This window comes from Doryrhamphus excisus, linkage group LG11 (genome assembly GCF_037039965.1).
Source record: "Doryrhamphus excisus strain RoL-2023G ecotype Guam linkage group LG11, RoL_Dexc_Guam_v1.1, whole genome shotgun sequence".
NCBI classification, from domain to species: domain Eukaryota; kingdom Metazoa; phylum Chordata; class Actinopteri; order Syngnathiformes; family Syngnathidae; genus Doryrhamphus; species Doryrhamphus excisus.
Genome location: NC_136367.1, coordinates 18,355,582 through 18,371,568, shown reverse-complemented (window position 1 = coordinate 18,371,568; position 15,987 = coordinate 18,355,582). Strand labels below are relative to the sequence as shown.

Here is a 15,987-nt window from a genome sequence, read left to right as displayed (position 1 = left end):
AGGGTGAGGCGAGAGTGCTGCAGTCGGGCAGAGACCGACTGAACAGAGACGCTGGCCCACATTCATTCTGCCCGCCCGACGTAACGCCACAAAAGCAATTTCATAACTATAATTTGTGCGGCTCAATTTTAGCTGGGCCACATATTAACGATGACGGCTGATCGGCCTCGTTAGAGAACTTCATCACCAGCGTTCCCAATCAATTTTCTCCAACAACACCACTTTACAGCCTTTCTCATTAATCTCCATTGCTCTTTTGCAGCGGGCAGCTTTGTGATGCTTTCGCTTATTTTCTCTCACACGCGCGTGCTGGAAATTGGTGGTAGCCTTCTTCCTTGAATGCAACGTCTACCACCTTCTTTATTAAACGTATACGCTTTCTGCAGCAGCAGTAGTAAAAATAGAAAAAAGTTGTTCATCATCATTCTGTGTCACCAAATAAAGCATAAAGCTGGAAAAAATTGGGAATAGCTTTCTTGGCTACCCAATTTGGAATCTGGCGATAGTGTCCCAAATTTCATAGCACCACCATCCATTGTTCACCGAGACAGAGTGATCAATGCGTGGAAGCTTTCTTTGTTGCAGGCACTCGACAAGTGCCTACAAAAACTGGGCTACACAAAAACAACAACAAACAAAACCAACGGAATCGGAATCAGTAATACGCAGTGCGCCTGAACGCTACATCAACATACAGTGCAGTGCTTGGAAAAAGGAAGAAAAGAGGAAGAGTTGTTGATCGTTCTGTGTCTATATAAAAAATACTGTAAGCCGCCCACACACACATAATCAAGATGATTGAAGGATTCCATGGAATCTGTCCGTAGTGTCCCAACTTTAATCCAAGCATTATCCGTTCTTGGATACTTTGTTTTGGGTTGTCAAAACCAATACTTTCGACAATAATTTTCCACAATATTTTTTTAAGCATTAGCACAACTTTTTTGCTGCGTTGATTTCACACAGCAACGCTACACAAAATTGGGAATAGCTTTCTTGGCTGCCTAATTTGGAATCTGGCGATAGTGTCCCAAATTTCATACCACCACTATCCATTGTTCACCGAGAGAGTGATCAATGCATGGAAGCTTTCTTTGTTACAGAGACTCGACAAGTGGCTACAAAAACTGGGCTACACAAAAACAACAACAAACAAAACCAACGGAATCAGAAATACGCAGTGCGCCTGAACGCTACATCAACATACAGTGCAGCGCTTGGAAGGAGGAAGAAAGGAGGAAGGGTTGTTGATCGTTCTGTGTCGATGAAAAAATACTGTAAGCCGCCCACACACACATAATCAGATGATTGAAGGATTCCATGGAATCTGTCTGTAGTGTCCCAACTTTAATACAAGCATTATCCGTTCTTTAAAGAGACAGGCTGAACAATGCATGGATACTTTGTTTTGGGTTGTCAAAACCAATACTCGTCAATAATTTTCCCTAATATTTTTTTAAGCATTAGCGCAACTTCCTTCCTGTCTGCATTGATGTCACACAGCAACGCTACACAAAGCGTCATAAACAAAAAGACTCTAATATGTAGCGTTACGTTCAGCTTGTGGCATTGCGAACGAATGTGTGCTGCTGCTAGTCGCTAGCCCGCTTATTAGCTGGTTGCTCAGGTGTATCGAGGTGTCACTACGCCAGTAACGTAGTTCTTGGGCGTAACAATCTTAATAACAATAATAGCAACAATTACGTTGTTTCTTGGTTCATATGCAGCTCACATTATGGAAATGAAAACTTTGTAGGCGGACTAGGTGCGGCGAGTTACGTTCACTCTGAGCTGCTTCTTTTTAAACTTTGAAAAATATCTTTAGAACGCACAGAAAAGAGAAAGATGTGTGGTCATGTCTCACATAAGGATTGTGGATGACGGCAAAAAAGTGCACTGTTCCTTTAAATGAGGGCTCATAGAAGCCCACTTCTGAGTACTCCACTTCTTAAGTGTTTTTTGGTTAATTGTCCCGTTGGAGGACCCATGCGTGTACTGCGACTGAGACCAAGCTTTCTGACGCTGGGCGACACATGAACGGCTTGATAAGAACATAAGACCGGAACCACGTCTCGTGTTACGTACGTGGACAACTAGCAGAAGTATACGTAGTTGCGCATCGCTACACTCCTGGAGGACAAGGTCACTTTTGTGAGGCGGACTCTTCTGATCGAATCGTGTCAAAGAAGTGAAACGAGGAGTCAAATTAAACATCGTAAAAGGGCTCAGAGGAGGAAGCAATGCGGCCCATCATGGAGGATCTTTGATGGTGTGAAATGGATCTGCTCCTCTCAAACGGACATTATTGACACACACGCACACACAAAAGGGGGGAAATTGGTCACAGCTTGAACCCCAAACCCCTCTCTCATACTGTGTTGTCTGTGCTCATATATTTCGCACAAATTCACCACATGATGGCGCTGTTATGAAACTCCATAGCTACATTTCGTGCACAGATCAATACACTCGACTAAACACGCTGCTGTAATGTTACAATGTTTAGCTAAATCACCACAAAAGTGTGTGAAATCGGAGCAAGATTGGTTGAAAAACATGGCCGCCATCATGCAAAACGTCTTGGCAACTAATTAGCGACAGAGCATGTGTGGTATGATGATAAAACCCGCGTGTTCTGATCTGATCTGCATTACGTGTACGCCAGCATGTCCTCCACAGCCTCAAACGTTCTTTACAGTAAGCTTGAGAAATGCCACATCAGCGTCAAAAAAAAAAAAAAGGTGGCGTCTGCAGGGAAAAAACTGAATTTGATAAACAAGACCGCCTCAGGGACCGCATGTTCACAAAATAAAGGACAGCCTCCCGCTTGCAGGCTTCCAGGCGATGGCCAATGAGAAGCAAGTGGGCTTCAGGGAGGGCATCCTTATCGAGACCGAAGCCAAAAGGGTTGGTCTGAGACCAGGGTGAACCGAGGGACATCTGATAAAAAAAAAAAAAATGGGACTCCACTGAGAAATCCAAGGCTGTGAATTAGTAGCATACGTTGCCTTGATATTATGAGGATATGAGATTATGATAAGTAACGGTCAACGTGCGATTCTGAGAGAAATGTGAGGAAAAACAGGAGCGCCCTGCAGCCCTGCAGCTTGGCGCTTGATGTTATTAGCTTGACAGAAGTATGAGGCGGTATGAGCTTTGCAACGACTGAAAGACTTCATCACACGCTGAGGGATCCCCCACGGACGCCACTATTGATTTGATGCTACAATATTGTGCTCTGTCAATATTTTTTATTATAACCAGCAGCTGATAAAACCTTCATTTTCTTCACGAGATCCTTTAAGATGCTATCTTTTCTGGTATTTTCAGAAGAATATTTTACTATTTTAAGCCCAAATATTTTGGAGATCTGTTTATAATATAATAAGAAGAAAGTTGAACTACAGAAATAAAAAAAGCAAAGATAAAGTCAAAATATTATCTGGAAAAAAGTATTCTAACAAGGAAAAGTCACATTTTTATGGAAGATCAACTTGTAATATAAGAAACAAACTACACAATTTTTTAAATATTATGAGAATAAAGTCATAATATTACACGTACAATGTCTACGGAGATCATTATTGAAGATAGTTGAAAAAAATTTATGTGTTGCTTTACAAATGATCATCCTTTCATTTTTCACCCTTGCTGGAAAAAGTTTAGACACCCCTGATTTCATCCTTTTAAAAAAAAAAAAAAAAAAATCATTAACCAAGTGGCATGTCTAACAATAAAATCGCATATAAAATAAAATAAAAAAGGCATAAAAAATATTAAATTTGTATAAAACTAATGTAGGCTATAGATTAAGCATTAATAATATTATTACGTATTTAAAAAAATATTATTATACATTTATTTCTATTTTTAAGGCGTTCTGTTGGATATTTTAGCTATTTTTTCATGACTTCCAGTTGAAAAATAATACATGTTGTCATAAAAACATGCCATTCTACCTTCATATTTGAATTAAGAGTGAGTTACTGATGAGATGAATGCAAATATTTCCCGTGACAAAGTACTGGATCTACAATCTACACAAGGATCACAAAGAAAAACTAAACCAAATGCCACCGAGACGCTAATAAACCTGAAAATACGTTATTTTGACACATTTACTGTACGTGCGAGGAGGCACACAGCAGTCATTATGACACGTTATTGCAGGGTACAAACACGTGTAATTAATTACATTAAATATGGCCTTGTTCCATTTAGGTGGGCCGGGGGCTGTAATTGTGCGTGGGGGAGGGAGTGCGCTGAAATGGCGGTGACACGCTGAATAGATGAGAACCCTTCTGAATTTGATCAATTACTGTGTTTACCCTGCCATTATGCTGTAGATGTCAAAATGGCTGCTGTGAAAATGGCCTATTAAGATAACCTTTTAGTACAAATTTGGAATCATAAAAGTACTTAGCATCATCGCCGGTAGGCGTGATCATTCCATGTACTTTTTGGCTTTTTTTTATTTGGGTTGTGGGGATTCTGGGGGTGACTTGTTTATTTCTCGGCCTGCATGCATTTAAATATGAGCTAACGCCGCCACATGCATGATAAGCGGCGAAATGCGGCTCACCTCTGGACGCCTCCGTGCTGTGGGTTCCCCCGTGGGTGTCAGTCAGGTCTTTCTGCCACGCATCTTTCACCGCAGACTTGAACACTTTTCTGTCATCGAGGTCCTGCAGGGGACGGAAGTTGTTCCTCAGATACTCCACAGACTTGACGTGGTCCTGTTGCTCCGTTGTGAAGATGGAGTAGAAGGCCTCCAGCTGCATGGGAAGACACGGGGAGCAGCAATTACAGGGAAATAATGACAGGATTCTGTGTGTGTGTGTGTGTGTGTGTGTGTGTGTGTGTTGTGTGTGTGTGTAAGATAAAGTACACTAGATGCAGTTAGGATGTGACCAACTGATCAAATAATCATGATTATTACTACTACGAAAGTACATCACGGCGATCAGGAGACAAGGAGTACTGTGGCCCAGCAAGGTGCACTGTATTCGGGCACACGCCCCGAGTAGCTGGTGTGAAATCATGGAGGTCTCGGGCAAAACTTTTGCAGCGCTTGATGTGCTTTTCCCCTCATACGTGACTTCAGGTGAAGTCACGGCAGGCTGTTTTTAAAATGATTATTAATTATAATTATTTATAATTATTATTTTTTTAATTATTATTAATTATAATTATTTATAATTATAATTAGCCCTGTCCAGGATGTACCCCGCCTCTCGCCCGATGACAGCTGGGATAGGCTCCAGCACCCCACGCGACCCTCGTGAGGAAAAAGCGGTAGAAAACGAATGAATGAATAATTATTATTTTTTAAAATTCTTATTAATTATAATTATTTATAATTATAATTAGCCCTGTGATTGGCTGGCGACCAGTCCAGGGTGTACCCCGCCTCTCGCCCGTTGACAGCTGGGATAGGCTCCAGCACCCCTGCAACCCTTGTGAGGAAAAAGCGCTAGAAAATGAATGAATGAATGAATTATTTTTTTAATGATTATTAATTATAATTATTTATAATTATAATTATTATTTTTTTAATGATTATAATTATTTAGAATTATAATCAGCCCTGTGATTGGCTGGCGACCAGTCCAGGGTGTACCCCGCCTCTCGCCCGATTACAGCTGGGATAGGCTCCAGCACTCCCGTGACCCTCGTGAGGAAAAAGCGATAGAATATGAATGAATGAATGAATGAATGAATGAATGAATGAATTTTTTTAAATGATCGATTATCGGCGCTAATGTTTCTAATGTTGTCCAATTTATGGGTATGGCTTCATAATTCCCCCATATCAACCCGGTAATTATGGTGTACCCCTAATAACCGGAACACAGCATTAGCCAGACACATTCCCACCCCTGATGCCTCCATCATCATCCTTCCCATCTCTGGACTTGTAACTTCTCAGCGGTGCAAATTTGCAGGCATTGATTGGCATGAATGATCGCTGAGCACGTGCAGTAATGACTGCAGCGTGGCGAGGATCGCGTGGAATCAATGTGCCCGATGCATGCTTGCACAAGTGAATTACAGGTTCATAAAGACGACGTGTGGTGCCACAAACATTGCGGTGACGATGACAGCGGCGGCGGCGGTGGCGGCGGCGGTCAATATGCCTGCTGTTGGAAAACAAAATTCCACTGAGCCCTGCACATTTCTACAGAGCAGAGGACTCTAGAGGATATTAAGCTGGCTAAGCCAAGAATTATTGCAAAATGCTGCGCTGGGGATCCGTAAAAAGCGCAGGGCATGATTTAGTATGTATTAGCCCTGAAAATAAACAAAAGGCAGCCTGAGGTAGGATGAAGGATACTTTCTGGTCAATCATACGTGTACATGTGCTACAGGCATCCCATGATGAATGGTTCATGTTCATCTAAACAACTTTTACTGCGGTATATCTTCTGATGGGACAGCACTTGGGTGATGCTGTCATACTTGTGGACTACAAAACTAGCTAGGAATGGTACAGTAAATGCCCCCCCCCCACCACTTTTGGTGGGACTTTGGACACTCCTGGTTTAGGTTCATATCATATCATGTACAGCAACACAGTACACGCAATGTGTACTCCTTTTACGGATCTACTTTAGAAAAGCTAATCAGAGATTTTCTATATAACAGGAGCTCTCTGCTGTTTTTCATGATGTACTTTCAAAATGCCTGTCAAAGATCCTCTATGCATTACCGTAATGTTCTCCTCTTTTTAAGGATTTACTTGAGAAAAGCTAGTCAAAGATCCTTTTCTATGATCGGAACATTTTGCTGTTTTTAAAGCTCTTTTTAAGAATCTACTTGATAAAAGCTAGACAAAGATTCTTATTATGATGGGAGCATTTTGCTGTTTTTAAGGCTCTTCTTTCAAAATGCCTGTCAACGATCATCTATACATTACAGCAAAGTTCTGCTCTTTTTAAAGATCTACTTTAGAAAAGCTTGTCAAAGATCCTTTATATGATAGGAACATTTTGCTGTTTTTAAGGCTCTTTAGAAACGCCTGTCAAAGATCCTCTATACATTACTGCAAAGTTATGCTCTTTTTAAGGATCTACTTGATGAAAGCTAGTCAAAGATCCTTTATATGATGAGAGCATATTGCTGTTTTTAAAGCTCTTCTTGAGAAATGGCAGTCAAAGATCCTCTATACATTACCACAAAGTTCTGCTCTTTTTAAGGAGCTACTTGAGAAAAGCTAGTCAAAGATCCTCTATACATTACCGCAAAGTTCTGCTCTTTTTAAAGAGCTACTTGAGAAAAGCCTGTCAAAGATCCTTTATATGATACGAACATTTTGCTGTTTTTAAGGCTGTTCTTTAGAAACGCCTGTCAAAGATCCTCTATACATTACCGCAAAGTTCTGCTCTTTTTAAGGATCTACTTGATGAAAGCTAGTCAAAGATCCTTTATATGATGGGAGCATATTGCTGTTTTTAAAGCTCTTCTTGGGAAATGCCAGTCAAAGATCCTCTATACATTACCGCAAAGTTCTGCTCTTTTTAAAGATCTACTTGAGAAAAGCCTGTCAAAGATCCTTAATATGATGGGAGCATATTGCTGTTTTTAAAGCTCTTCTTGAGAACTGCCAGTCAAAGATCCTCTATACATTACCGCAAAGTTCTGCTCTTTTTAAGGATCTACTTAATAAAAGCTAGTCAAAGATCCTTTATATGATGGAAGCATGTTGCTGTTTTTAAGGCTCTTCTTTAGAAACCCCTGTCAAAGATCCTCTATACATTACCGCAAAGTTCTGCTCTATTTAACGATCTACTTGATAATAGCTAGTCAAAGATCCTCTACTTGACAGGGGAGCTCTGCTTTTTTAAAGAATCTACTTTTACAATAACAGTCAAAGATCCTCTAATGCATATTACAGCAAGATGCTGCTCTTTTTAAGGATGCATTTGTTATTAGAAAAGCTGGTCAAAGATCCTTTATAGGACAGGAACATTCTGCTGCTTTTAAGGTTCTACATGTTTGGGCTCTAAAACAAAAATAATGAATTAAAACTGAAGGGATGTACTATAGAATGTAAACCGGGATATACTTTAGAGTAGTCTGTGTACAGCTTGTATAAAAGCAGAGGCGGGACATAGCGAGGGACGATTGCGTAGTAAATATGGGAAGGAGAGCCATTCCTAACTTGACCCCGTGTGATCTCTGTTAGCAAGTGCTTGGCGTACATGGACATTCACGATGTGACGACGATGAGAAGCTGAAAATGGAAGCGCGGTATTCCCTTTTGTTGCATAGCGTGTAGAGTTCAGGGTGCAAAAGTACACGGCTGTTGGAGTCGGTAATGAGGTGAATGTTTACAGTATAAAGGCAACCCTTCCCGAGTGCTCAGCAGCAGCAGCAGCAGCAGCAGCAGCAGCGGTAAAGTTCTACTTAACAGCTCTTTCGCAGCACGAGCACAAATTATAAACCCCAAGTAAAGTTATCTCCCAAGGATTGTGACAGTGGAAGTTTTTTTTTTTTTTTTGGGTTTCATATGCAAAAGACTTGAGGGAGGAACGGACAAAAGAGGCGGAAAGATGAGAGGAAGCGCTTGCTGGAGGAGAGGAAGCCATCCACTTGGCAGCGTGCAAATGGGATCTGACCGTGCATGGAGAATATATATATATCTGTCCGGGCATGCAAGTGTGTGCACTAAACCAAACCTGCGAGTGGGACAGATAGACGGGCCTGGAGAAGATGATCCACTCCACCACCTTGCTGCAGGGCGGCATGGTCAGAGAGCCGGTGTATCGGTAATAACTATCCACGGAGGACGGCAGCAGGTCCCTCAGGATGAATGAGCGCAGGTTGGTCTCCTTTTCTGGGTGCAACACAAGCAGAGCACACAGTTGTTTACCAGCTTATCTTACACACGCCTTATCTTCAAATGCTGTGCATGTCTGGAGTTTAAATATACGACTATTTTCATCTCAGTGGCCCTCATTTGAAAGCCGCTCCATCACCGAGCCGGCTCCGCGCCCAGATGGCTGAGCGAGATGAGCAGTCAGGTAAAATTGTACGCGGCGGCACCGATGCCTGGCGCCTGTTCTGCTCCGCGGAACAAGCGCGGACACGGGGATTAGGAGAGATCCCGGCGATTTGGAGATGGGCTCTATCTGATCAGAACCAGGCCAGGTAAACCAAACAACAAACGGGGACGGTTTTCGTGACACATGGGAAGATCCCTTTATCCGGCGCAAATACAACACGTGGCCCGTGCCGGCAGGTTTGTTGGGAAACCAAATAAGAGGCAGGTTTATGTCAAATCCATTCCCTAACAGCCCGTGACCTTATCTGAACAGGAGTTTGGGGTGCGTTTGATTGCAGATGCTGGAAGCTTGGAGCCGGGGCTTGGCTGCTTTTTCTTCTCAGCCCGCCGTACGTGCGCTATCGCTCACGGGCCGCTGGGATGCTGATAGATGGATGACTGTGGGATAACGAGCTGGTGGAAAATCCACTTGCAGGGGAGGGGGGTGGAGGGGTGTTTAGTAGCCGGCAGGAAGAGAGCCCAAAAACACCACACCCACACGAGAGGAGGAAAAACATAAAACAAGAACATCTGTTGTTGAGCTGCATAAGCCTACACCTACTGCCATGCGGCCTCACGCTGAGAGCGATATTCGCCGCTCCCAACCGTCTTTTATCTTTTTTTTTTAAACCGATATTGGAAGTAAACGCAAGTGCAATCTCGTGTCACTGCTTATATGCTACGCTACGGCCTGTTACAGCAACTCAAAGATCTTCTATGAGACGGGAGCGCTCTGCTGTGCCTGAGATTTACTTTCAAAGCTTGACAGGACTGAACTGCTGATTTTATGACTCTGCTGCAAACATACTAGTCAAAGATCCTCTATATGACAGGACAGCGCTGCTGCTTTTTAAGGATCTATCAAAAAAGATTCTTAACTTGACAGGAATAGTCTGCTCTTTTGCAGGCTCGACTTTCAAAATGCCAGTCAAAGATCCTCTATATGATACAAATGTTCTGCTTTTTTTAAGGCTCTGCTTTGGAAAAGCCAAAAGTCAAAAACGTCAAAAGTCCTTGATTTGACAAGTTTTGAGGATCTACTTTAAAATTGCTAATCAAAGATCCTTTATATGACAGGACTGTTCTGCTGTTTTTAAGGATTTCTACATTACAGCAATGTTCGGTTCTTTTTACTACTCTACTTAAGAAAAGATCCTCTATTTGACAGGAGCACTTTGCTGTTTTTCAGAACCTACTTTAGAAATACCAATCAAAGATCTTCTATACTGTATAAGAGCAATAGTCTGCTCTTTCTTTTGTAGGCTCTACTTTAAAAAAAGCTAGTCAAAGATCCTCTATATGACAGGACAGTGCTGCTGCTTTTAAGAATCTATCAAAAAAGATTCTTAACTTGACAGGAATAATCTGCACTTTTTCAGGCTCGACTTTCGAAATGCCAGTCAAAGATCCTCTATTTGATAGATATGTTCTGCTTTTTTTAAGGGTCTACTTTGGAAAAGCTAGTCAAAGATTCTTAATGACAGGAACACCCTGCTGGTTCCAACCAAATCCTGGTCAAAGATCATCTATATATGACAGGAGCACTTTGCTGCTTTGAAGGATCTACTTCATAAGATAGTCAAAAATAATTCCAGACTTTAAAGACTTTAAAATTGCTAATCAAAGATCCTTTATAACACAGGACTGTTCCGCTGTTTTTAAGGATGTACTTTAAAAATGCCTGTCGAAGATGTCCGGCTCTTTTAACTGGTCTACTTTAGAAAAGATCCTCTATTTGACAGGAGCACTGTGCTGTATTTAAGGACCTACATTAGAAATACCAATCAAAGATCTTCTATACTGTAAAACAGCAATGTTTTGCTCTTTCTTTTGAAGGCTCTACAAGTCAAAGATCCTCTAAATGACAGGAACGTTCTGAAGTGAAGAATTAAGATTGAGAATCAAACTGTATTCCTGTATGAGCCCCCCCCCCCATTTATCCAGACCCTCACCAAAATGTAAGATGTGCCACTCCTCTCAAGGTGGAAATGGGTTTTGGGGCGTTGCAAGTCTAATCCTGGCTGTTCTTTTATTTCCGGAGTTAAACTGATTGCTCTTCTTGAGAACAATCAAATAAGTGGTGGATAAATTTTGACTCATCCGACCCCCCCCCCCCCCCCCAAGTGATTGGAACAGTGATTGGTAAAGACGATCTGCGTCAATGTAATAGTAGTTGTTTTAGTGTGGCGCCATAAAGTGTCCCAATTATTTCACCAAGAAAATGTGCAGCAACTCCTGCAGGCTGAATTCATGCTTTTTTTTTTTTTGCAATCAGGGTGAAAAGGAACAATCAAGGCAAAAAACAAAACATAATAATGTGTGACAGGATAATCACAGGCGTAGCCAAAGCATCCTGGGAGTGACTTTCCTCCTCTGTGACTCACATTAGGATTTGGTGTTGACGTGTCGTTAGAATAGCAATTGCTTAAACTTTTTACATTTTTTTTCCGTGTATGTCTTTTCATTCCAGAATCTATCGAGGGAACGTTCACACTTGTTTGGTTCAATTAACCGAAACCCCCCCATCATCCGCAATTCTTATGTAAAACCTCTGAGTGTTCTGAAGATACAAAAACTGCTAAAAAAGAGGCTGCTCATGAACGCATGTAATGTGAGCATGTAGTAACGAGTACTTTCATTCATTTACTTCCTGGTTGCATTGATTTCATGTAGCAACACAAAGGAACGTTACACCTAGCCTCCATAATAAAAAACAGCAGTGGCAACAGCTACAATACGTAGCGTTCGCCACTGTGCTGCGGCAAGGTGTCACTACACCAGTAACGTAGTTCTTTGGCGTAACAATGTTCATAACAATAATAATAATAATAATAATAATAACAGTGAGGTCAATATGTAGCTCACATTGGAGTTTTGTTTTTATCAGAAGGCCTTACAGGCGGGATTGGCTTCAGAGTGCATAAAAACATGAAATTTGTGTATTTGTGTTCAACATTTGTGTTCATTAAGGGTGTGGAAAATAATTGATAATTGCTATATATATTTATTTATTTATATATAATAATACTACATTTTTTGTATGTATATATATACACACACACAAAAAAGTGTATTATTATTATTATACTATATATACTATATATATGTAGATATATACAAAAAGTGCATTATTATTATACTATACACACACACACACATATATATATACACACACAAAAAAGTGTAGTAGTATTATTATTATACTATATATGTAGATATATACAAAAAAGTGCATTATTATTATACTATATATATACATATATATGTATATATACAAAAAGTGTAGTATTATTATTATACTATATATATGTAGATATATACAAAAAAGTGCATTATTATTATACTATATATATGTAGATATATACAAAAAAGTGCATTATATATATATATATATATATATATATATATATATACGTATATATATATATACACACACACAAAAAGTGTAGTATTATTACTATTATACTATTATTATTATACTACATATATACACACAAAAGTGTAGTATTATTATTATTATACTATTATTATTATACTACATATATACACACAAAAGTGTATTATTATTATTATTATTATACTATTATTATTATACTACATATATACACACAAAAGTGTAGTATTATTATTATTATACTATTATTATTATACTACATATATACACACAAAAGTGTATTATTATTATTATTATTATACTATTATTCTTATACTACATACGTATATACACACAAAAGTATAGTATTATTATTATTATACTATTATTATTATACTATTATTATTATACTACATATATACACACAAAAGTGTAGTATTATTATTATTATTATACTATTATTATTATACTACATATATACAGACAAAAGTGTAGTATTATTATTATCATACTATATATATATATTTTTTGGGTCCTTGGAAAAAGAGTGCCGAACCACCAGTGTGAACGCATCCGGAGTCGGCCCCACACGGGTCCTCGTCGGCGTTCAATCGTAGCGGCACAAAGACAATCAGCGTCGGCTTGTACAACAAGTCATACGTGTCAATGCAAACAAATCTGCCGGGTGCGCCTCAGTGAAAGATGATCTAGTCATGCTAACACATCTGCTTATGGTCTGCATAATTCATGCATACAGTAAAAGCTGACAGAGCAGCAATAATTGAAGACTACCTAATTGCGCCATGCAAGGCAACACCAGGCATTAATTGTTAACCGTGAGTACGAGCCTTCGCAGGAGCAGGCGTTGATGAGGGGCTATACATGGGCACGGGAGCTGAGTGTTGACTAATTGAAGCTCATATGTAATTAATAGTTCCATCCCTTGCCAGTGACGCTCCGTGGAGGACTCCATCAGTGGAAGCCACACCAGCAAAGGCAGGAGGCGGCATTGTGCACATTTTGCCTCCTTTTGATGTTAATCGCCCCTCAAATCTGGTCTAATTTGGGTTTCTAAATATGAGGGCAAATGTCTCAGCGGCTGAAAATAAAGAGCAGCATTCTTTGTTCTCCGGAGGTGGGCGAGTGCTGCATATGAAGCACAATTTTAGAAAATTGTAATGACTTACCATGATGTACTACTCCTTTCAAGCCCTGGATGATGGGGTCCACGGCTGGGTTATCTTTTTGCCCGAGCTGCAAGGAGAAACGTCCAGATACGAGAGATTACATGAGATAACAAGGCTAGGACAATAACTGGGTGTTCGATATGAACCCTGCTGATGCTATGGCAACATATTAAAAATCATACAAAAGATTATTCACACAGTATATTCGTCTATAGAATAATACCACCTGAAAACACAACATGGATTTCACTGTTTTGGAAAAGTACTGATTAATACTATTAAATATGTAGACGTAGTAGAAATGACAGTTGCAGTCTATTCCAGTGGTGGCACAGTGAGCCGCCCCCACAGGGAATATAATACTCCCCTACTGCGCCAAAAGTGGATTTTCTGGAACACATTTTGTGGAGTTTTATGCTGGAGCCAGACTCCGGCGTCTCCCATGCATTCAGGTATAAGTGAAAGACTGCCACAAATACATTTGGACCGCCACATAAAGTTGATTTGGTGATTTAGAACCACCGGTCCAAGGTGTATGTGGACTACCTCTTGCTGGGATAGGCTCCAGCAGACCCCAGTGACCTGAGTGAGGATTAAGCGGCATAGAAAATTGCAGCATTTAGCCACTATGGCCCCCACCTGTGGAGAGCCTTAACTAATATTTTTAAACTTTTCTCATGTTTTTATCTTTTTAGTCCTATTTTATGCTTTTAGTCTTTAGCTTTTAACTCCAGTGTTTCCTCAGGGGGGGTCCTCCACACTGGGGGGTGCCATCCTTGGGTCCCTTCCACCCGGCCGGATGGGGGTTCCTCCCTTTGATGTGGGGGTCCGCCCATCTGTCGGAGACGGGGGGCCCGGGTGCTGGTCCCCCGATGGCATGGCCTGCGGCTCCTCCCAGTGTGGACGGCCCCAAAGGTGGCGTTTCCTTGATGCTCAGTGCCATGCCATGTCTCCCTACAGTGTGTGATTGTGTGTGTGTGTGTGTGTGTGTGTGTGTGTGTGTGTCTAGTATGGAGGGTGGGAGGGAGGGGCTTTCTTAGTAATTGTTTTTCCTTTTAATTGTGGTAATTGTTTTTAATTCTGTAAAGCACTTTGTGTTGCAAGTCTTTGCAGGAAAAGTGCTCTACAAATAAAGTTGATTTGATTTGAATCAACGTAGCTAGCTAAGCACTACACTAATATTCAGAGTCCTCCAAATTGGCAAAAAATACAAATATATATAATTTTATTGTTTTATTGGACGCTAAAATCAAAGAATGTATTGCTCCTCTCGGAGAGCAGCGGGTCCTGCAATGGCCCCGCCCTCCACTCAAGGCCAGAGCTTTACCAAGAACATAAGTGTGCTAAGTGTGCTAAGTGTCCTAAGAGATCAGTGCACTCATAAGTTGCTTGTGGCTTTAAAATAAACACAAAAATTAAAATTTAGAAAAATTCAGTACCCCTATGAAATAGATAGCGACAACTAAGCAGTGTCGTGGTTTCATTATCGAAGCTTCCTTGTCCCAAACTCGACTCAGGTGCTCATTAAAGTCTGAACGGAACTTGTACGTGGACCTCCTGAAAATATATAGCACTAACAAAACAACTTTTGCCGCTTTCTTGAATCATTTCAAACAAGTTAAAATCCACATGAAGTCAATTTATCCCGCGCATGAATAATTTAGGCTTAACTGTGTATTTATCCTTTGAGAGCTGGATGACTTTTCCGGCTTTATGAGGCTTGTGCAGTCATTCAATCCAATGTGACTTTCCCAACAAGCTCTGTTGGGATAGTTAGTCCGTCTCCAGAGGACAAACACTATTTGATTCCACTTTTTTCATGATGCCTCTTGTTTTTTTTTTTCTGTCTCGCGGCCAAAGAGTCTGGGCAAACTGCTCAGATGCACTTTGTGCCACATTATCTATGTCCTGGAAACGGGGAGGAGACTAGACAAAAAGCGTGTTGGGACGCAGGGACCCGTCTTCCCTTACTTAACATTAATTCAGGTCAGTGTGAGGAGAATAATTACGTGGAAGTGAATGCTGAATGTGGATAATACACACACCTTAGAGGCCATTAATAGGCCTTTGGGGAGCTCAGGAAGACTCTTCCCATTGATTAGAAATGGTAAATCTGAGCCAAAGTGTGTATGTGCTTGGGTTGAGACACCCCCCCTTCCCTCCCCCATTTGCTCTGTAAACTGCTACTCAGCGGATTGTGTGTGTGGGTACTAATTGCAGTAAGCAATAGGGCTGTCAGGACCCAGCAGAGGCATTTAGGTCCGGCTACGTACACGCTCCATCATTGTCTGGGAGGAGACCCACATTAAAAACACCTGTGTCCCCATTACAGCCCCCCCCCACTCCCTAGCTCCTCTTCCGCAGGAGCGCTGACCCTTGTCCGT

General features: G+C 40.9%; 1 protein-coding gene across 1 annotated transcript in view; it reads right to left on the bottom strand.

Annotated features, from left to right (window-relative positions):
• The window catches only part of ca16b (carbonic anhydrase XVI b), a 134,348-nt gene that overhangs the window by 26,890 nt on the left and 91,471 nt on the right, over positions 1-15,987 (bottom strand). Inside the window, exons 6-8 of the mRNA XM_058090998.2 lie at positions 13,604-13,670; positions 8,679-8,836; positions 4,583-4,775 (exon numbers count right to left, since the gene is read on the bottom strand). Of these exons, the coding sequence (XP_057946981.2) occupies positions 4,583-4,775; positions 8,679-8,836; positions 13,604-13,670 (418 nt within the window). The remainder of the gene's footprint in view (positions 1-4,582; positions 4,776-8,678; positions 8,837-13,603; positions 13,671-15,987) is intronic.